Source organism: Mastigoproctus giganteus, chromosome 3, assembly GCF_048544385.1.
Source record: "Mastigoproctus giganteus isolate SK-2022 chromosome 3, ASM4854438v1, whole genome shotgun sequence".
Taxonomy (NCBI): Eukaryota; Metazoa; Arthropoda; class Arachnida; order Uropygi; family Thelyphonidae; genus Mastigoproctus; species Mastigoproctus giganteus.
Window position 1 is genome coordinate 250,413,719 of NC_143577.1, and position 24,120 is coordinate 250,437,838.

Consider the following 24,120-nt stretch of genomic DNA (forward strand, 5'->3'; position numbering starts at 1 on the left):
TAATGAAACATGGACAAATCATTCCATTAATCCAGAGACATATTTTATTTCAGTCTTTCAGATTAAATGTATTGAAGTATATATTAATTCATAAAAGTATGTATATGCATAGCTAAATCAGATCTGTGTAGTTGCATTTTGTTCTTGAAGATGGGGTGAGCACATGAAATTAAGGGGGGGCAGGCATAAAAGTTTGGGAACCTCTGCCATCACTTTATGGGAGGAGTGGAGCAAGATTCAAGGCTCCACATACCTAAAACTTTTAGAAAATGTTTTACAGAGGGTTATTGGCATAACTAGATGAAGATGTTTTTTCATTTAATGTCCTCACAATACTTGTTAGATGAGGATAGTTTGTTATTGCTAAATTTTCATTAATTATATCTCATATTAATAAAACATCCCAAATATTAATGTGTGGGATGCTTGCTATAACTTGGTGGTAGAGTGATATTTATATTTTGAATGATATAGTTGCCTGGTATATGAGGAAAAATTACTTAACATATTTGTGAGAAGGAGATGAGAGTCGTTATCTTGATTTTAATTTCTCTATCAGTCCCACCCTCCCTTTCTCTCTCAGATAAATAAGAACATTAAATTACAACATTAAATTATACACATTAAATGCAGCGTCTGCTTATTTTCCACTGTAATATAATCTATAAACATGAATTGGTTCTTATTTAAAAAAAAAAAAAAAAAAAAAAGATTTGTGCATAATATAATTTTGAATACTGCAAGTTGTGATTTTGCAGTTTAACTTAAAGATAAGGAATTAAAAGAAAGTGCAATATTGACTTTAATGTGATATAAACTGTTTACAATAGAAAATTTAAACTAACATTATGGAGATAAAAGCAGCTTATAGATAAGAAAGAGAAATAACTTTGATCACGTATTATAATCTTTAACTTGCAATACAGTACTTGTTTATTTTAACTGATATAAACACATGGAACAACACTTGACATTCGTCCATGCAGCTCTTCCTGCTGAGTTCCAAGAAAGCATATATAGTAATCGCTCCTGCAAGATTAAATCAAATGCTTTATTAAAGTCCATATAAATAATGTCGGAGTTTTTTTTACAACTTATGACTGATGCTGTCATGGTAATTTATCAGTTAGTTGTTCTCATGGGTTGCACAGTTGGTAGGATCGCCATCCTCTCCCACATAGAGTGGAAAAGACCTGAGTTCGAGTCCTGTTGATGATGTGAGGAATTTTTACGTGCCTTTTTCATAATGTGGCTGAACTAGTTAGTCTCAGGTAAGGGTAGCATGGTTTTTACTGCCAGAAACTTGGTTTTTTTTTGTCCAGCAAAAAAATTGACCTCAGAACACACAATTTACAGACAATATACATAGAGCAATATGGCCTTAGTTGCTGATGCTCCTAAAACCCTACTACAACAGCATATCAGATTAGTTAAACAAGATTTTCTCTTTACAAAACCATGCTTCGTTCCCTTGAGAAAACCATTCCTGTCTAGATAATTCTGTATTATATTCTTAATCGCTGCTTTCATGATTTTCTCTACCGCAAGTCATACTGATTGTTTGTAGTTATCAGGTTTGTTTTTTGAACCATCTTTATGGTGTATGTTGCCCATGTATATATGTATATAAGTGAAGTTTTTCCCCTTTTGGTTTTCTGTTGCTACTTCTAAATTAAAACCTTAAACAAATGGAGCATAAAATAAAAGCTTTGTAGACTTGCAGGACTAGTCTCTCCTCAGGGACAGGTTCAAGTAAAAAATTTCCTTAATGAGATGGTAATGATTAAGTCATGTTTTATATACTAATCAATAACTAACTGACAAACAAGCGAATATTGTAACCAAATAAAGAAGTATAATTATATTCTAAATATATAGCCATTCTTGTCTTTCACACGTGGGCTATTTGAAAGTTTACCAGGACATTCATTACTTTCAGATTTGTTCTACAGGTTGCTATGTCTTTTCTTTTTTGTAGATTACTCTCAAACTATAATTGCAGTAATTTCTTTAACATTACTTATTTCATAACAAGGATGTGCATTCAAAATTAAGTAACAAAAAATTCTTTTATGCCACTTTTCTTTCTTTTACTTATCTTTAACGGCGCCTCTGTAGCCAGGTGGGCAGGAGCAGCAGTGCGTAGCACACACTTCTTGATTAGACCGGGGTTCGAGCCCGTGACCACCAAATACACAGGATGCGGAAAGGTCAGGGAATGACCACCGCATATCCACAGAGCAATATGGCCTTAGTTGCTAATGCTCCTAAAAACCAAATAACAAACAAACTTATCTTTAATGCTACTTTTTTGAATCAGCCTTTAAGAATGAATTGCTGTAGCAGTAATGCAAATTGTTTGCATGTAATTTTATATGTATAACTCTGACCTGTTTCTTCTTTATAATAAATGTGTCATCATTTCTTGGCTTTTAATTAAAATTATTCATTGCTTTGAACAAAGCATATAAAACAGTGTTTATAGCACTTTTACCAGAAAATGAACTCTACTAAACCAATATATATTTTCAGCTTCCTTAAACCTATATTTAGAAGCACACAGATTCCTGGTATTTACATGATTCTTCTTCTATATTTTTTATTTATAATTATACTCACCCAATAGCTGTTTTTTCTCATTACTTTTTTTGTCCAAATCCTGCTTAAGGAGGCACTTTGTGACAATCAGTACATTACAGCAACAAACACAGTTCCCACTTTATTTTGAAGGTGATAATATCAAACTTTCTTGTGCTTAAAAGAGAAACAATTTATTATTTACTTTTAAGGATTATCCATTCATCAATTAAGGGTTATTATTTATGACTTTCAAACATTAGTTTATTATTTTTTAATAGTTTCTAGCAATAGCATGCATATGGATTAGTAATGTGGCAAGTGAAGAAAAGTAAAAACCTTTACCATTTAAACATAAGAATTGATAAAATTACTCTACAGTGCATTTGGATTGGTAGTCCAAGAGAATCATCCTTGAATTATTATAATTAACCTTAATGGTTTGATACATCTCCTTGCCACTTTCTTTAAAATAACTGGTATGTGCAATTATTCTGCTGATTTTTCTCATTGCACTAATAAGGCTTTCCAGTGCAGAATATCACTTGCTGGCAATCCAACACGGGTAACCATGGATGTGTATAGGGTGGGATAATGCCAACATCATGGACAACCCAACTCTCTCTCCAAAGATGTAGGATTAACCCTACAGATCCTAAACTTGTCCAGGATGGTATAGTCTTCTAATGACCACAACTTATTCTTATTTTAGTAGCCTCTTGTCTTCCTTCAGTGTGGGGATTGTCTTCTACATCTGACCCCCATCTGTCTGAACCTTCTCTTCCTATGTCCTTTCTTCCTTTCCTTATTTAAAATTTAATGGGCTGGCCTCCTGCACTCAAGTAGGGGAAAGCTACCAGGAATGAGCACCATGTGGTTGTCCCATCTCCTTGTGGCAGGGATGGTTGTCAGGAAGCAGCTTTCCAAATGATCACTGCTCTCTGGTAGTTAAATGGTCGGGCAGCAGCAGCAGAGGAGAGAAACTTATTTTTCTTAAAATGCTACATAAAAGATTTAATAATGTTTAAAAAAAAAATTTTTTTTGTTCATTTTTCAAGTTTAGGATTTTAGGGACCATCCTACCACTTTTTTGACCAATTTTCTTGCTCATTGTCCTGACATAGTTTTCTTTGTTTTTTCACAAAAAAATGTGGTAAACTACAGCTTGGCTATTAAATTCAAAATTTTTAAACCAGTTCTTTGAATCTTTGTTTAGAATTTTGCTATTCATCTCTAGTTTATGAATTAGTTATCAGGTCTATTTTGCATGAACTATGTGGAATGCATGAAATGAAATATTACCACCAAGACCTCTGTGTTGTATTGTAATGATTAGTTTTTGTTCATTATTAAAAGCAGATTATTGGGATTCATGAGTGTTTTCGCTATTAAAAAAAAAAACCTTACCGATTTCTTTGTACTTTTTTAAGGTTAGGTTTCCTAACCTATCCGTTAAGGTCAGGTTAGGGAAAAAAATTGGGGTGGGTTGTGTACGGGGACACAACCGCAATCGTTTAAGGCGTGAATCCATCTTTGTGTTATTAGAGGAAGGGTAAGATGTAAATGAATAAAGTCTTGGTGGTTATAAATGAAGTATAATTTTATTTATCAAAGGCCGATGATAGTAAGATACATATGGCATAGTATTTACATCGATGTTTCTTACAAAGGTTAAAGCTATACAAGTGTTGCCCAGAGTAGTGGGCGATGTAGAAATGTACTTCAAGTTGAACTCACGTTGAACTTTGAATTTTTCTTTCCAATGATATACGTTTCTTACATTTCTGTTCATATTTCCGTTGCAATTTTTTCGACATTATGAAAATTTTCTTCAACTCAGCACGCTTATCGACTTATAACTTTAAAAATTTATTTTAGTTATTATTGCTAAATAATATTGTAGATCCTGTTATTCTCTACAAATTGACACCAATTTCAACGTCCTATCTCTTCACAATCCAAAGTTACACTGCCCAAATGCCTTGTGGTGTCGCCATTTTCAGTGTTCATGTGCAAGCGCTACCCTCCACTGCTGCACCCCCTCACTGCCCACCATTTTAGATACTGACATAAACTCTGTATCCAACAAAATTTAAATCTTTAGATTATCATTTATAGTTTACGAGATATAAGCACGACAAATCTTGCCATTTTTTCGGTCGCTAGAGTTTTCGTAGAGACCCCCCTTATACCGGACCGAACTTAAAGACGTATTCACGTCAAAAAGAAAAGGTTTCTTTATTTTTTGTTATATTTCATAACCCGACCTTAAAGGTTAGGTTAGGAAATAATAGGGAAAAAAATAATTCTTTATATACGTATCATAACGTCAATGAATCACTTAACGCTATTGTCTGTCACACGTAGGTGTGACAGACAATAACGTGTCAATTAATATATCATTCTCGACTTCTGCTGCTGATACTGATAACGCGTACTGTCTGTTTACCAAGAATGCAGGGAGACACTGTGGTAGCGGTAAACCAGTTGTCCAGTAAGTGGTGCCTCCATAGCCAGGTGGGAGGGAGCAGCAGTGCGTAGCACACGCTTCTTGCACGTGCACTAGACTGGGGTTCGAGCCTGGCACCACCAAATACGGAGGATGCGGAAAGGTCCGGGAATGACCACCGCATATCCCGGAGCAATATGGCCTTAGTTGCTAATGCTCCTAAAAACCAAATAACTAACTGTCCAGTAAGTTTCCCATAGTTTGCCGTGGTTCTTGTGTTGGCTTTCTTTATCTTTGCCCTTTTTTTATTTTACTTGTATCTGGAAAAGGTAAGACCTTTGGTTTGTTTACTGTATGCCGGTGTGATTTTCAATTTGAAGTGCAAAAAATGCAAAGTAATTAGACATTTGAAAACAAATAAGGAAAATAACAGTGTGCAATGCATAGAAAAGAAAAAAAATGTAAAAATATGTGTACATGGTATTTGAGATCAGGATCATTTTTTCTCCCCAATCATTTCAAAGTGAAGTGATAGTGTCCAGTACTGTTTTTTTTTTTATTAAAAAAAAATATATTCTGGAGTTTACCCTTAATCACTTTCTATTTATCTTCAGTATTTGGTGGTAATAAGTTTAGTCACCTGGTTAATCTGTGTGCTGAAAAGGTAGCTGTGCACCTTCTTCTGAATGTGGATGAGTATCTGGTGGACATTTACTTACTATCTATAGAAAGAAAGAAGTGCTGAAAGGAATGACAGATTGAAACAGCATTAATTAATATATGCTGCAAGTGAAAAAGATTTTTAAGCTTATGTGTATGAGACTCTCTCTCTGGGTAAATGTGTAACTAGATAGAAAAATGGCAAACTCTGACATATTATTTAAAGATGAGGTTAGAAGTGGTGAAGAAGTCATATGAGCACTTATCAAAGTTACCAAATTGAAAAGTGCAACAAACTGTACTAGTGGCATTGGCTCGTGTCCAAATCCAGTTCATGATCCAAAAGGAGTTTGAAGAAAGACAAATTAATGAACTTCTCAAAGAAAAGATGAACATTATTTTCAATCAAATGTGCCACACATCCAGTTACTATGGTCATCAACCTTTGATATGTTGAAGAGCAGTTAAATCGTCCACTTCTAATTTTGGGAGTGACTTCTACCAACGACATTGAAAACAAGAGAAGATTCTGTTCTTTTGTTCAGTGAGGAAGTACTTTATTGCTCCATCTAATTACATGGTGTATATTTCCCACTGAAAATGGCATTCTTTAAATTCTGAGGTAGGACATATTTGAACTGGCAGTGCATCATTTTCAGATTCAAAATTTTTTTTGTTTCCAGTGCTTCTGAGTATCATTGAAGATAAAGAAATATATAAAGCAAATGATGTTTTGCCATATAATTTCTATCAATTTCAGTATGAGAACCTACCAAAATCTATTATGAAAAAAGAAAGAATTGATGCAGAGAGGTTCTTGGTTGGGGAAGTGACAAGTGCAGAAGGAAACTTTAAATATAACAAATTACATTGGTTAACAAGGTTTTCCTAACATGGGTGAAAGTAAGCATTTTTTGTTAATTTGTATGTGCTGATTACAAATATGACAGTAAAAAGTTTCTATCACGTTACATTTTTATAAAAATGTAAAAACAGTGTTAAAAAATGTAAAATAGCTTCAAAATCAACGAAATTGTCCAACATCCCACTCTGTACCTTTCCCAGTCGAATTTATTATTGTAACAAAAGAGACATATCTGAGTTATTTAATGCCTCTTTTTAGTTTTATGGCACTGAGGAGTGGCCACTCTGATTTATTGCTATAATCCTTATTATGTGGTAGCATGTTTGGACCCTACTATATTTCCAGTGGCCAGGTACCTCTGTGAAAGATAACTTGTTTACAAGCTGTCTTTAGCCCTTAAATGCATTTTTGGGGTTAGTTTCGATTTGTAAGGTCTAGTGGTAGGTTGTGGTGTTAAAGTTCCCCTTTTTGGTCTTGTGAAACTTGTGAAATGGAGTTTTTGGTTTTTTTTTAAGAGCATTAGCAACTAAGGCCATATTGCTCTGGGGATATGCGGTGGTCATTCCTTGACCTTTCCGTATTTGGTGGTCATGGGCTTGAACCCCGGTCTAATCAAGAAGCGTGTGCTACGCACTGCTGCTCCTGCCCACCTGGCTACGGAAGCGCCATGTGAAATGGAGTGAAAATGCTGTGCATGTGTGTGTGTGTGTGTGTGTGTGTGTGTGTGTGTGTGTGTGTGTGTGTGTGTTGATTTGCCAAACAGTTTTTGCTATGTTTGTGGAGAATTTACAGTGAAGTCGCAATGTCGATCAATCACAGACAAGGTGAAATAAGCTTATTAATTTTATTTTGGTTGTCACATGGGTGATCAGGATAAAAGGTGGGCACCACATGTGTGCTATATAACATGCTATGTAAATCTGACTGAATGGATGAAGGGGAACAATTCTAAAATGCCTTTTGCTGGCGATGATGCCTTTGATGATCTGGCGAGAACCAGCAAGTCACCTTGAAGATTGCTATTTCTGCTTCACAAATACTGAGGGGGGTTTCAAGGAAAAATAGAGTTAAAATAAAATACCCCAACCTTCTGTCCGCAGTAAGACCAGTGCCACACACACTGGAACTCCTCCACCTAGTTGTGAAGAAATCACTATTCTGGAAGAAGAGCAAGAGTTACTAGTGCCCATACTTGCCCCCTCAACGTCTGCTGATCCTAATTACAATCCTGAAAATGACAAATCCCCACACTTAATTGAGCAAAGTAAACTTAATGATTTGGTTAGGGATTTAGATCTTTCAAAGCAACAGGCTGAGCTATTAGAATTTAGGTTGTAACAATGGAATTTGCTGGCAAAAACCATGAGGATTTCGGTTTAGAAACCGAAATGAAAGTTTGCGGGTTATTATCAAATGGAAGGTTCTCTTTGTGTCTGCAAAGATGTAAACGGATTGATGGATGAACTAGGGTTTGAACATAATCCCGAAGAATGGAGATTATTCATTGATTCTTTTAAACTCTGTTTGACAGCAGTTTTGCTACACATGGTAATATCAAACTGTTGGTCCGTGGCTCATTCAGTGGTTATGAAAGAAACCTATGATAGCATGTCATTGCTATTCAATGCTTAAATTATAAGCAATATTGTCTGAAAATCTGTGGTGATTTAAAAGTAATCTGATTGCTTTGTTGCTTGGACCACATGGTAGTTTTACTAAGTATTGTTGTTTCCTGTGTTTATGGGATAGTTGAGTAGTAGAATCTCCTTATATTGCGAAGGAATGGCTTATCAGAGAAGAATACATTCCTGGGAAACTCAACATCAAATGTGCATGCCTTTAGTGAAACCTGAAATGGTGCTTTTCCCCGCCTTTGCACATTAAGTTGGGTCTCATGAAAATTTTGTAAAAGCTCTGGACAAAAATATTGAAGGTTTCGAGTTACTTAAAAAGCCAGTTTCCAAAACTTAGTGATGCAAAGTTAAAGGAAGGTATATTTGTAGGCCTGCAAATTAGATGGCTTTTTAAGGAAGAAATCTTTGAATCTAAACTTAACGCTACTGATTTAGCTACATGGAAATCCTTCAGAGCTGTTGTTAGCAGATTTTTAGGGAATAAAAAAAGTAGAGAACTATAAAGAGTTGATAGAAGAATTGTTGCATAACTATCAAAAGTTAGGATGCCGAATATTGCTGAAGCTTGCTACATTTGTACCTGGACTTCTTTCCAGACAACTTGGGATCTGTCAATGAAGAGCAGGGGGGGAATGATTCCACCAAGATATCCACACTCTGGAGCAGAGGTATCAATTGTTATTGTTATTTGGTTTTTAGGAGCATTAGCAACTAAGGCCATATTGCTCGGAGGATATACAATGGTCATTCCTTTCCGCATCCTCCATATTTGGTGGTCATGGGCTTGAACCCCGATCTAATCAAGAAGCATGTGCTACGCACTGCTGCTCCTGCTCACCTGGCTATGGAGGCACCCAGAGTTATCAAGGACGATGGGATCCAGCAATGATGGATGACTATTGCTGGTTTCTGATAAGGGAAGACCATTTTGTTCATAAGAGGAAAAAATAACTGTAAGTAGTATGATTTCGTATTTTTGCCTCCACTTTTGTGGGTTAATTGTTTAAATCCAAATAGATATTTATAAAGTGTAAATATGTCATTTTTTATCTATTTGGAATGTTTACTGGTCTTCATATCTATTTCAAGCAATTAATTTACAGGAAAAGTTGTCAAGTACATTTAGATAAGTAAAAATTCACAATTTTTGGAAAAAAGCATGAAGCCATAACGTGAAAACGTGACGTGCTACAAACTTTCTACTGTCATTTTCGTTTTCAGCACATGCGATTTAGTCAAAATTAGTTGATTTCATTCATGTTATCAAAAAAAAGTTTAAAATTGTTGCTAGTGTTATATTAAGTCATTCTAGACATTTTAACAATTTCTCATAGCAGTGTAAGAGGATATACAGCTCTGTAAAAAAAAAAAATCAAACCTCAATTTAGATCTCTATCTGATGAAACTTTGGAAATGCTTTTGACATCCAAGTCTAGACAGTATGCCATTATTATATACAAAACTTTGACTCAACATCTACGAAGGCAGGAATATCTGGGCTGACCGGGCTAGCCGGGTGGGTAAAGTGCCTGCCTGGCAACCCAAAGGTTGCGGGTTCAAATCCCGCCTCGGGCTTGGATCAGAGTACTGCAAAAATCTTGGGAGGTGCGTTATGGCCGTAGAAGCCGATGCGCCAACAACTAACTAAAACAAAACAAACAAACAAAGCAGGAATATCTTCTTTGAAACAATCATAATCAGTCAGTGTCTAACAGACAGTCCAAACAGAAATCCTCAGACAGAAAAATTCTACTGTAGTTAGTGTTTCAAAGCATATTGTACTGATATCCAGTGGCTGTATCTCGATATAAAATGCTTGTGTTGTCAATGAAATTTAATTTCAAGAAATCTAAAGTCTGGATTTAAAAAAACAAAAAAAAACAAAATTGCTTTCCGCCTGGTTTTTTTTTTTTTTTTTTTTCTGATAAAAAAATTACAAAATCTCCTTTCTGAAGATCCAAAGGTTCAGAATCAAAGATTGGCAGTTGTGTGATTGTTTAATGGTATGATACTTATAGAACTTTATAGTTTACTAAATATCTAAATTAATGTGTAGCTTTTAGTTTGTTTATATATTATAAGTGCCTTTATCTAAAATTTATAATTTAGATTGTTTGTTAAATGAGAATTCATTACTCTCTTTGTAATAGCAGAGTTCTTTAAGAAAATTTTCTAAATTATAAATGTTTTTTCCTAAATTTTAAGAATGCATTGTAATTTTCTAGCTATCGAAAATGAGAGTCATGGAGAAAATGGCATGGGTAAGTTTCATAGCTTTGTGTAGTTTACATTTTTCTTGTGCATCTAAATTTTTTCTCAATGTAGTTTTCCACCTTGCTTTATAATGTTGTTTACTTCGCTGAATGAATGAATGACTAATACAGTAATCCCTTGTCATCTGCAGATTTCAGATTTTTGTTTTATATACAGTCGATTCCAGTTATTTGGGACACATCGGAACTAGTGCATTTTGGCCCCAGTTATGCGAAGTTTCACGTAAATAGTTAAAAATACAGCTTTATGACTGATTTTCTGTACGATCGAATTACGTTACGATGGACTCACCATAGAGATTTGTACTTAATATATATTAAGTACAAATCAGTACACAACCATTTAATAAGAATTCAGTAAATATGTCTATAGATGTTGATAGATGTTCAATTTCTGCTATATGCCTTTTCTGTAGATATTTCCTTTTTCTATAGATATTCTTCTGAATTAGCATCTGTAATTCCCCACTCTTTTCAAAACAAGATTAAACATGTGCTGCAAACAGTTAGCATCCATTCACTGCCCAACTCAAACTAATAAAATTCATTTTTCCTCTTTCTTGTTTATCCCTTCTACTCCTGTTTTCTGCACCAACCTTCAGGTGAGGTTCTTATGGACTAGAGATGTGCAAATGTTTTCCCAATTTGGATAGGGGGATCAAAGGGTGAGGTGAGTAATTACAGAACTGTAAGCTTGAATTTTGTTCTAAGGAAAATAATGGTCCTGCATTTCTTCTTTAACCAGTTAAAGAAGAAATGCAGGACCACCTAGAGAGGAATGCAGTGATACAGAAGTCAGCATGGATTTGTTAAGGGGATCTCTTCTGTGACCAATATGATTAGATAGTATGATGCAGGAACAAGGGAACTGGATGCAAAAAATAATTTTGACATCATATATCTAGATGATTTCAGAAAAGTTTTTGATACTGTTCCACATGAAAGACTGCTGTATACAAATTTTAGCAATGTATAGCATTAGGGGCTAGTTACTGCTATGGACAAAAGGTTGACTGGGAGAAGTGTGGGAGAAGACAAACAATGGTTATCAATGGGCATTGCTCTTCTTGGACCACTAGTATTTATTGGGGTGCTCAAAGTTCAATATTCAGCCCATTTTTGTTTTCAGTATTTGTTAATGTTATTGATGAAGGCATATCAGGCTTAATGTCTAAGTTTACAGATAATACAAAGTTTGGCAGATTGGTTAATGATGGTAATCAGGGAATGCTACTGCAACAAGATCTAGAAAATTTAGGCAGATGGGCTGAGAAGTGGCAACTGAAGTTTAACATTGATAAATGCAAAGTTCTGCATATGGGTAGAAGTAACCTCAGAGTAATTCACCAACTGTATGGTACTATACTCAGGGTAGTGGAAAATGAAAAATACCTGGGGGTAATTGTGCAGTCAGATATGAAATTTTCTGAGCAAAGCAGACAGGCCTCTAGGACAGCTCATGGAGTTTTGTCAATGATATACAGGAATTTTGCTAGCTAGCAGGGATAAGGAGATGATTATCCCATTGTATAAGGAAATGGTTAGGCCACATCTTGAGTACTGCATACAGGTCTGGAAGCATCATTTTAAGATGTAGGTTCATTGGAATGGATTCAGAGAAGAGCAACAAGAAGAAACAATAGGGTCCTCTTTTCATCATCTGGAAACTAGATACCTGCAAGGAGTTCTGATGAGGTGTTTAAGGCTTTGAATGGATTGAGTAAGCTAAATGTTGATAGCATCCTTACACTTGCTTAATGGCCCATTATAGCCTTAGTTGCTAATGCGCCAATAAAACCCAACAGCCAACACTTGCTTAGACAATACACATAAGGGGACATAAATTTAAATTAAGGAAGGATGATGTATGAAACTTAGTTGATCATTGGAAGAAACTTCCATCAGATGTTGTGTAAATAGGTAGTCTGAATATATTTAAGAAAGAATTCAACAACTTATTTAAGGGAATGGACAGATGAATGTGAGATGTGTGTGTGGGTTGCCTGATACTGTATAAGCTTGCTTCCTTGTATCATATGCCATGACTAATACTATACTATACTAATTCTATACTGTAATATGTACATACTAACTAGTTGACATTTGTGGGTGGTGGTTAAAATTTAAAACAGTAAAAAAAATAAGCAATCAATAACAAAGAACACGGCACACACATACAAATCGCAAGTAACACGATACTCGCAAGTGACGTTACGAAGCTTAAAAAATAGGAATGAAGAGCAGATTCTGAAAATTAATTTTTTTATATGATTGAAGCACTAACAGAAAAACCCAGTAAACAGGGGACTGCTAATTGTTTTTATTGTTTTATGGTTGTGACTCCAGAAATCCGACTGAGCCACATGGTATGGTCAGAGACAATCATAGGATAATCTCGAGTGCTGCAGTCTCCTGCCCCGATTAAACAGCACGTTGTCCCAATTAAGCAAAGTAAACCCTGGCTATTTTCTCAATTGGGTTCTGTTCTTTAAGATTTGTCCCATATGAACGGGATTAACTGATGGCCCAAATAACCAGAATCCACTGTATATGCAGTCTAGTTTCCTTAAACAAAAAAAAAAAAAAAAAAAAAGACTAGCCTGATCTGCATAGCCTCCTTATACAAAAGAACATGACAATTACTGCTCCTACCATCCCCTAGATAATGGGTTGTGGAGGGGGAGCTATTAACTAGTGCAGAAGAATGGAATTTGTTTATGTTCTACTTTCATCAGTATCACATACCGTGGCATGTTATCCTATAGGCAAAAAAAAAAGACATCTGCCTTGGGCCCCCTATCATGGGGGGGGGCTTCAAAATCACTGTCTCAAAAGCATTGCTGTTTTTTCACTAATATTTTTAAGTGATTCTTATTGGAAACTGAACTTTCTACCTACCAAGGTCAATGAACTTGAAGATTAATTTGAAAATTACTTTTTTTTCAATATGGATTTTGATGAAATTTTATATTTAGTTCTTATGTCATATAATTTGTTTGTTTTGTTGTCACAATAAAAGGAAATTGCAAATGTTCGTTATTAGTTTTTTCTTTAGATGGGGCCTCCAAATAAATTCCATTTTGCCTTGGGCCCCATGATGCACCACTGATCACATATATATTGTGTTGCTTGCACATGATTGTTGTGTTTTTGACTAACATTTAATTTTTCTGGTTGCATTTTGGACTTTTTTGTAATGCTCTGAAGGATTCCCATGCTTTGTTATAAATTAACATTCATATTACCCTTTATTATGGCTTCTTAATGTTTAATAAGTGCTGAAAATGAATGTGTGAAAAGAGCAAGGAAAGTCATACCATTGAAAAGGAAGATAAAAATATTTGATAGATTTCATCATTTTTAATATTTCTTAAATTGAAAATGTTTTTTTCTTATGTATTTCATTGACATAATTATTGTTTTTCTCCCAATATCTATATTCTATGGCAGCTTAGTCCTGCCAATCCCATTTTTGCCAAACACAGAACTTTTCAGGAAGATATCCCTCATGGTTGGAAAGGATACCTGTAAAATTAACAGTGAAAAGAATTTTAGAACAGAATATATGATATTAAAAAAAAGAATGCAGTTAAACACACACATGAGTATATTTAGCAATAACTTTATGGCAGTAATTAGTTTCTTTATTTAAAAAGGTAGATATAGATTCATCAGCATTATGGTAAAAAACAAGAAAGAGGAACAGAATATGCAATTATAACATGCATGAAGAACATGGAATCCAGTGTATGTTAAAATATGTAATTAAGGGAAATTGCCTTATACACATGAAAAAAGTAGTTTATTTCTATATATTGTCATGGCGCCTCCGTAGCCAGGTGGGAAGAAGCAGCAGTGCGTAGCACATGCTACTTGATTAGACCGGGGTTTGAGCCCGTCACCACCAAATACGGAGGATGCGGAAAGGTCAGGGAATGACCACCACATATCCCGGAGCAATATGGCCTTAGTTGCTAATGCTCCTAAAAACCAAATAACAAACAACATAACATATATTGTCATGAAAATACAATGCCCTACTTTTTAATCAAGACTTTGAATGAGTTGTTTTCTTTTTGGACATTGTGCATAACAATTGACTAATTTCTAGCACTCTTTATCCCATGATAAAATCATTCATTATTCAGTAGTATATTAAAAAATAGTTTTTTGATTTTTATTTTAATAAAATTCCCTCCCACACCATAATGTTTTGATGTTATTTTCATTATACATGAATTTGCACTGAAATTGCATATTTCCAATTCTGATTTTTTTTTTCCATTATCTTTCAAAATGTGTTTTGTATATTGTCTATGCAAGTTTCCCATTTGTGCCCTGTCTTCACAATACATATCTTCCTACATTCACAAGGATTCTAGTAAATTGTCTTCTTTTGATGTGAAAACATATCTACGGCAGCACTTGAGCAAAATCGATTGGTAACGAAATTTTCTTATAACGGAAATAATACAATTGATTGGTAACGAAATTTTCTTGTAACAGAAATGACACAATTGATTGGTAATGAAGAAAGCTGACCATTTAGATTTTAAGTAACACAAATGACATCACTTCTTAAATGGTGCTAATGATGCTAACTCTGTCACTAACGTTGATTTGGTAGGGTTAGTAGTTGATTCAGTAGGTAAGTTCATACTGAGATACAGAAATGACGTCACTTCCTAAAGGCCGCTAACTCAGTCACTAATGCTGATTCGGTAGAGTAAGCAGCAGGTAGTAATATTATGCAACAAAAAAAAGCTTCAGAATCACCGAAGAGCCTCTCATGTCGAAAAGGAACGAGTTCAAAAATGTGGAGAACGAAAAAAATGTAGACTAATAAAATTTGCAGATTTTATTAAAGAATATTCTTTCACACAAGACCATTTCATTGATTGAAATTGAAATGGCTTTGATTCAAGAACGCAACAATAAAACAATAACTTCTTGCAGTAGTTTTTGGTTATGATGTCATGTTAGTCTACAGATGGATTTCGCTAACTATTGAATTGTAAAAATACCTATAAAGGTTTTTCAAAGATGGCTAAAACTCCAGCTGAGGGAAATTGAGAGAAGTATGCAATAATAAAAGCTTCAAAGCCACCAAAGAAGCTTCCCATGTCAACAAAAGAAGAAGTTCATAAACGTAGAGAACGAAAAAATTGCAGAGTTTAATAAAATCTGCTTCTCAAGATTTTAATCAACATCAACTTTCTACATCGACTTCTAATCAAGAAGCTGGACTGCCGACATCACAAAATTATATTCAAGAACTTCCTGAAGATTTCGATCCAGAAGATGTGAGTTCAAATGTAACACATTTGAACTCACATCTTTAAGTAACACAAACCGGTTAGACAGAGAATACTGCAACAACCAGCTTCGACTTTGAGGAACCTGCTAGAACGAAGGCTCGTCCGTTTGCTATGGATAGAGAAATCGATTTAGAAGCCGTACCGATCGCAAGAAGTAAGAGTGTTTCGGTGAATAACAACTGAATGATCTCAGCTATTAAAATGAACTTTGACATAAAAAATAAAAGTTTTTTTTTTTAATTCAGCAGACTTAATGCGTTCACTAAATTTTGACTAAATTTTGCAATGGATTGTTTCTATCACTGATGTTGATTGAACTGGATCATCCTTATGTATTTTTATAATTTTAAATAAAATGGAGCTTTGCTATTTGTAAGTATAATAAAATAGCATTTTCTTGTTGATCATGTTCCTGTTACACATGGTTTTTTTTTTTTTAATTGATTATGCATTTTATCCTGTTGTTCATTGGATCTTTTTTAATTTTTTTTATAAATATTGCCTTAGTTCTTGGCAAATTATTCATTTTATTTATGTATTCAGTTCTACTAATAATTACTGTTGCATTGCATTTTGTGCTTTGCTAATTATTATTGATTTATTCCATTATGGACGAGCCTTAAGGACAACACGATCTTCACCCATAAAATGCTTTTTGTACATTAGACTATATTTATTGTTAGTTCCATTTCTAAATTTAAATTAGCTTTATCTCTGTATCCAGTACTTTGCATTTGTCAATGTTACATAGCATTAGCATTAGTTGAGGCATATGGTGCAAGAAAGCAAGCTTGTGCAGGATCAGCCAAAAAAAAAAAAAATAAAATAAATAACCTTCCCATTTCGCCCATCTGGTCACTCGAAATGTTTGTCTAGTTCAGCTTTAAATTTATTTAAGCTACCAACTTCCACAACAACAAATGGAAGTCTGTTCCAGCAATCAACTACCCAATGGCTAAAGGCAAACTTCTGCACATCTATTCTACAACTGTCCTTCCTCAATTTGAATCTATGTCCCCTCAGGCTCTTAATCTGAGCAAGCGGAAGTATCCCGTCAGCACTGAGCCTGCTCAAACTATTCAACGTTTTATACACCTCAATCAGATCACCTCACAAGTGCCTAGTCTCCAGATGCTGTAACTTGCAGGACTTAAGTCTGTCTTGGTAAGAGCACCCCTTTGTTCCTCTCACCAATCTTGTTGCCCATCTCTGTACTGGTTTCAGCAACTCTACATCCTTCCTAAAACGAGGCTGCCTGACCTGTATGCAAGGTGTGCCCTGACCATTGCATTATACAAAGGGATATACTTCTTGAGTATATGCCAGGTTTCCTTCTGCAGAGAACTCCTTAAATGTTTGTATTTGTCCAAAGTTAAGCCTTTTTCAATTGCTGCAAGTGTAATCTAGTAATGGAAACTTATTAAGCTCTTTTCTGTAATTTAAGCTTAATTCTAATACATTCATCTCTTGAGTGGTTAGATTCCTATTATTAATATCAATGAGTTAGAAACCCTCTTACCTTTTCAACTTTCTTGTTTCTCACTCTCTCTCTTTCTTCTCCCCCTCCCGAAGAAGTAAGAGGGGGTAGAGAGAGAGAGAGAGAGAGAGAGACTCCTCTCCTCATAATGCTTCATTTTTTTGTTTAACGTGTCCACTGTTTTATTCTTAATCCTGTTCTGGTACTTCTTGAGTATATGCCAGGTTTTCTTCTGTTTTTCTGCAGAGAACTTCTTAAATGTTTGTATTCTTCCAATGTTGTGTTGATATGCTTCTTCTAGCCTCCTCTGTGTGCAGAGCAAGGTTCTAATTAGTTTTCTTTATTGCTTCTTTAAGGATCTTCTTTGATTTATTTTTTTCATGGAATCTTTTAGCACAATATCTTGTTATACCTCTGTCTAGGCATTCTTTAAAGTTTCGTTCTGTAACTTGGCTTTAATGTTTTTCTTCCTGTGTTTTTCTTGTTCTTTCATCATCAGGACTGTGTGCTGTAATATATTACTGAATAATTTTGTTATAGTGTAAAGCATTAGTAATTCGTATCAATTTTTTATGAATGACCCTACAAAGAAAATGATTCATTCAGAGTTTTAATTAAAGTGAATTATTATTAAAGGCAACACACAATCCTCATGTTGAAGAAACAAGAAAATGTGGAGAAAGGCATTAAAAGCAGGTTGCCAGTTGAATTCCTTAAAGAATGCTGATGCAGAGGTAATCATACTGAAAGGCAAAGTTCCCAGGGAAACAAGAATGTCGTTAAATTCTGAATGCCAATTTTCAGGGCCTTTCTGTGTTCCTGTTCCCTTTGCTAGGCCTAATGACAAGATTCTGGTGAACCTTGTAACACATTCAATACAAAGATTATTTAATTTGCATGATTTTGTATCATATCTCCTTAGGAATTAATGCACCTAGGCCAGTGATTTCATTATAGGAACAAGTGTGCAAAATTCTTTTTTCGTAAGTATCCCTACTTCAGTTGTTTCCGAAACTCAAAGATGTCCTGAAATCTCTTTCTTTTGAGTTTCAGTATCATCTTTAGATATAAAAAATTATAGGAATAAGGTTTGTAGAGTAAAGGGGTTGGGAACCACAGGTATGCGATTCTTGTCTAGAAACTGTTGGAAGACAAATTGCATAGATGCATACACCAAATAAGTTTGAGGAGTCATTTTCTTATGGACTAAAGGGAAAAAATATCAGTATGTTGTAAAGCTCTCTCTTATGTTTAAGGAAGGGAGATGCAACTTGCTGGATAAAAAAAAAAAAAACCCACCTATTTCTCTATAAACATCAGACAGGAACAAGAAAACTATGGAGAAATGCATGCTGTTGGTTAATGTTAAAGCTGAACACATTAAAGAAAGTCTTACAGCATAAGAAGAAAACAATCTAAACTTTTTGATGACAGAGTCATCACCTTGCGTGATATACAGGGGGGGGTCCCCATTATCTGAGTCCCCACAGTTACGAGCATTTGAAAATGAAAGAATTAAAGAATTAATGAAAGAAAAAATTAAAGAATTAATTTTTTTTGTGAGAACGATCTTCATGATTGTGCAACAAATGTTAAGCGCGAAGTTAAAGACATAACTAAATGCTATGACACAATTTTATCTGAAAAAATATGACAAAAAAAAAAAAAAAAACGCAAAAAAATCTGGATTCATTCTTTATTCGTACAACTTAAAAAATAGTGTAACTTCAATAAACTTTACCTAACCTTACATTGTGTAGCATATTATAATAAAAAATGTCTAATAAAATAATTTTCTCATTTTTCAGTTCCTTCATCCATTTTTTACTATGTACAAGTACATAATTAATATTGCTGTATAATATCGGCATAGATACACCATATCTACTCATCTACAACGAGTTGCCCATGTATTGCACTATTTCGAATAAGTAACACTTCACTTGCAATACCAGGGTACCTACCGATGAAAAGCCAACTAGCTTTGAAATGGTGCTGTCTGGGTGGTGGCGCCCACCAAGAATACGTAACAATAGTCTTCTCTATTAGTGAAATGTTACTTATTCAAGGTAGTGCAATACACAAAAGAGGCTGTGAAATGCCTCTTTTGTGTATTGCACAAATTAATTATGAAAAGCATTATTCCATACAGATGAAATGATGCTTTTCGCACTACTATCATAGTTTTTCTTTAAGAGTTGTCTATGGTGTATCTACACAAATATTATATAGATATAGAATCTTTTAAACTCTTAAAATATTATGCCTAGTCGCATTACGAAAATTGGTCCCCTTTTTAAGTGGAATTTTCTGGAACCAATTATCCTCAGATAACGAGGATCCCCTGTACTTGCAAGGTGATGAATCTGTCATCAGATACTGTGCAGTTGACAACAAATTGGTTGAAACAGATTGGATGGAATACTGTACGGCATTCTTCATATAGTTCTGATTTAGCACCTTTATATTTGCATCTCTTTCTTTACTTTAAGTTGCATTTTGCAGGAAAACATTTCTTTAACAGTAACGAAGTTTCATCAGCAGTGATTGTTACCAGTGACATGATACATTCCTGTAATAAAGGTTTGGAAATCTCATCATACACTGGGTTAAATGTTAGAATGTCGTGGCAGTTATGTTAAAAAAATAGAATACGCATATGTTGTAATTATACATACTTTCTTAACATGGAAATTAATATACAATTCATTTTAAATTATGTCTAATTAATTTAATGAAACTTTAATGAGGTTTCACCATTTTCATATTAAGAATATAATTTTGCTTACATGTAATTTATTTTTGTTGTCTCTTTTTATTTGGAAAATTTTATTTTCCAAATTGCCCTTGCATATTTAAATTGTCTTAAATAATCAAATAATTAAATGTTAGTTGGAAGAATATATTGCCACTAACTGGGAGCAAGAAGAATAAATGCCATTCCAGGAGAGTTGACACACTTAAACATAATTCTTAAATTATTTCTTAGGTAACTTTAAATATATAACATACTTAAAAAGATACCCGATGTTTGACTGGAACTTACAAATAAGAACTATTTCAGTCTGGCTCGAAACACACTCATGCATATAAAAAGAATACAACATATTTTATCATTTTATTGGTCAAGTTGCTGAACCACAGTACTGACATCATACCAGTGTTTTAAATACTTTAAGTTGCAGAAAAATTATTATAATGGTGTTGGTTCAAATTCAATAGCAGTAATAGTACTTTTTTTTTTTTTTTGTAATTTGATATATCTATAAAGTTGGATGTTGGAACCACCTGTAAAGGTAATTCCAAGTTGGATGAATAGTGAAGTTGCCGCATTACTTGAGCAGAAAAAGGTGGCATGGAAAGATTACAGAGCAATAAAAAGTACTGAAGCCTATAACAGCTACAAGGTGATGTGTAATAGAGCCACAGAAAAGGTTCGACAGGCAAAGGCAGTTTATGAGAAATCACTATCAAACAGAGCAAAGAGGGGGGATAAAGAATTCTTCATATATATAAATGCCAAGAAGAGCAGGACAAACCAGATCGGACCTTTACGTAAGGGAAGGGGGATAGTAATAAATACACCAGCTGCCGTTGCAGATGAACTCAACAGTTATTTTGCATCGATATTTACAAATGAAAAGCCTTTTGTGGCAATGGGAAATTGTGGGAGCGAAGTTAAAAAATATGTAATTAATGATATTGAAATTTCGCAAGATTATTTAATGAAAAAACTTTTGAGCCTACAGACCAGTAAGGCTCCTGGAGTTGATGGAATATACCCTATAATCTTAAGAGAGGCGGCAAGCGAGTGCATTGAACCATTGAGGCTAATTATGCGAGCATCACTAGACTCTGGGGAGATTCCCTTGGATTGGAAAAGTGCAAATGTATCTCCCATACATAAGGGTGGCTCTAAAAGTGAAGTTGGAAATTATTGACCTGTCAGTCTGACTTCAGTAGTAGGGAAAATCATGGAGGCAATGATCAAGGGTGGAATTCAGGATCATTTGGATCGAATTGAAATTCTCAAGGATACTCAGCATGGTTTTGTAAAGGGAAAATCATGTTTAACAAATCTGGTTCGCTATTTCGAAAGGGTCACTCACGAGCTGGATTTAGGGAATAATTTCGACATTGTTTATTTAGATTTCAGCAAAGCTTTTGACTCAGTCCCACATGAGCGGTTGCTTTATAAGCTGGAACAGGTTGGAATCACTGGGAAAATCCTTAGATGGATAGAAGGATGGCTTCAGGGCAGGAGGCAGAGGGTTGTGATAAATGGCTATTCCTCAGATTGGGTTGATGTAAGAAGTGGGATTCCCCAAGGATCAGTATTAGGACCACTGTTGTTTTTAATTTTCATAAACGACATTGATGAAGGGATAGAGGGCGTGATGTCTAAATTTGCAGATGATGTTAAAATTGGTAGAGTAGTTAATGATCACTGTCAAGCTGAGCTTCTTCAGAGAGACCTAGATAGACTTCAGGAATGGTCAGAAAAATGGCAGCTGTGCTTTAATCCAACAAAGTGTAAGGTATTACACCTGGGAAACAGTAATCCCAAAAAAACTTATTCACTTGGTGGAGTTCAACTAAACCCAGTACTGGAGGAAAGGGACTTGGGTGTTACGATACAGTCAGACATGAAATTCTCTGAGCATTGTAAACAGGTTGCAAGGAAGGCCCATGGTGTCCTATCGATGATCTATCGAACTTTTGCAAGTAGAGATAGGGACGTGATAATCCCATTATATAAGGCTTATGTTAGACCACACTTGGAATACTGTGTTCAAGTATGGAGACTGCACCTAAAGAAAGACATCGAGCTTCTTGAAAGGGTGCAAAGAAGGGTAACTCGCCTGGTGAGATCGGCAAAAGGGCGTCCTTATGAAGAAAGACTTCGAATATGTGGGTTGCAGAGTTTGGAAACTAGATACTTTAGAGGAGATTTGATTGAGGTGTTTAAGGCTCTGAGAGGCATCAGTAAAATGAATGAGGACAAAATTTTCAAGATTATAAATGTTGCTAGAACTAGGGGACATAAATTCAAGTTACGGGGGAAATGTTTAGATTGGACTACAGGAAGTTTTATTTTAGCCAGTGAGTTATAAATTACTGGAATAAGTTGCCTTCATTGGGTGGTAGAGGCCGACAGTTTGGGGAAATTCAAAGGTCACCTGGATAGTACTTTCGGGTAAGGGAAGCGCATAGGATGATAGGTTTAATTTCCTTTTTATTTATTTTTTATTTTTATTTATTAATTATTATTATTTAGTTATTTATTTATTTTATTTTTTTTTTTTGTTTTTATCATTGTTTTTTTTGGCTTGTGCAGCATAAGCCATAGGCTTTCTTGCACCATGCGGCCGTTACTAATACTAATAAATCTTTTAACAGAAACTGCATATGATCCAAGAAGGTTGGTGAACTATCCAGGTTTCAATATTCCCCTTCCAAAAGGATTTGTTGATGTAAGTATACTTAATATTTTAATAGTAAAAATATATACCTGAATTTTGTTTTAAATTATTTATTTAACTTGGAGTTGCTTTAGTAACAAAACTCCATTTATGATCTTATTTTGAAGTGGGACAATTTTTTTTTTTTGTGATTCAAGTATTCATATTTAATATTATATATTAATTCAATTATGAATGGAAAGGAGATATTTAAATGTGTGCCAGACTTCTTTTCATAATATTGAAGTAAACAAGTCATGTTTCTTGTTTTGATTATCTGTTTTTTTTTTTTTTTTTTATTTGGCAAAACATATTAATCCATCTGAAAGTTTAAATTTTCATGCTCTTAAATAGTTTCCTGAAGTGGAAAATAGAAGTAAATATTAGTTTTGTGTTTGTTTTATGATTATAACCTTTTTTTTTTTTCAGCAGAACTAATAAAAGTGTTGTTTCTTTGAAACGAAACTTTTACAACAAATTTCTCTGGATGCATGAATCATTTTGTTGTACTGAAATTTCATTCTAATCAGTATTATTTGGAATTTTGTTTCAGATCTATTTTTTTAAAATAAGTTCTGCTTTGCTTTTCTAACATATAGAAGGCAGTATTTCTTTTCTGTGTTATTTAAATATTGACTTTAAACTCAATAATCCTTGTTCATACTGTTACTTCCTACCATATGAGAAAATGATGCTTTCTAATACAGTAGAATCTCATAATACAAAGTTCAAGGGACCTAAATTTTCATGTTTTGTAGCAACGAGGACCTCCCAAAAGTGTCAAAATTTTACCTTTATTATTATTATTTTTTTATTTTTTGGCACATACTATATATCTAATAATAATAAATAATAATAATATCAAAAATAAATAAAAAATAAATTAATTTAAATTAATAAAATAAAATAATTAAAGTAAAAAATAATAAAGCCTTGTCTAACAGTACAGTAGGATTAACACACTTTTTTAAAGATTTTATTTTATTTGTAAGATAAACTAAGAGAAAAGCAGTTAACAGAAATGAAAATATTGTACAGTATATATTTTGAAATATACAATATTTTAGTATCACATTAAAATAATTAATCTTAATATAAAAGGAGACATACAATCCATTAACTTTTTGATAAATTAATCTAATTTAAAGAAAGAATCCAACGTTGTTTGCAAAGTTTTTGTTCTATATGCATTTTTAACTACAGCACACACATTATAAAATGCAATAGTTGTTTCTTTATCAACTTTACTGCAGGCCAACACATTCTCTGTTATGCTCAGTGCATTTTGGGCATCTTTTTTAGATGGTTGTGTGTGCACGTGCGTGTGTACCGCTTCACTTTTGCTATCGTGGGCAACAAAGGCATCATCGTTTTGCTTAGTGCTTAGCAGTTCTTCTAGTGTTGC

The 24,120-nt window shown here is 34.2% G+C and overlaps 1 protein-coding gene across 1 annotated transcript in view; it reads left to right on the top strand.

Moving 5' to 3' along the window:
- Positions 1-24,120, top strand: part of LOC150089024 (zinc finger CCHC domain-containing protein 8 homolog) — a 94,275-nt gene that overhangs the window by 44,525 nt on the left and 25,630 nt on the right. The window contains exons 9-10 of the mRNA XM_090369779.1: positions 10,411-10,446; positions 22,654-22,727. Coding sequence (XP_090225905.1) covers positions 10,411-10,446; positions 22,654-22,727 — 110 coding nt within the window. The remainder of the gene's footprint in view (positions 1-10,410; positions 10,447-22,653; positions 22,728-24,120) is intronic.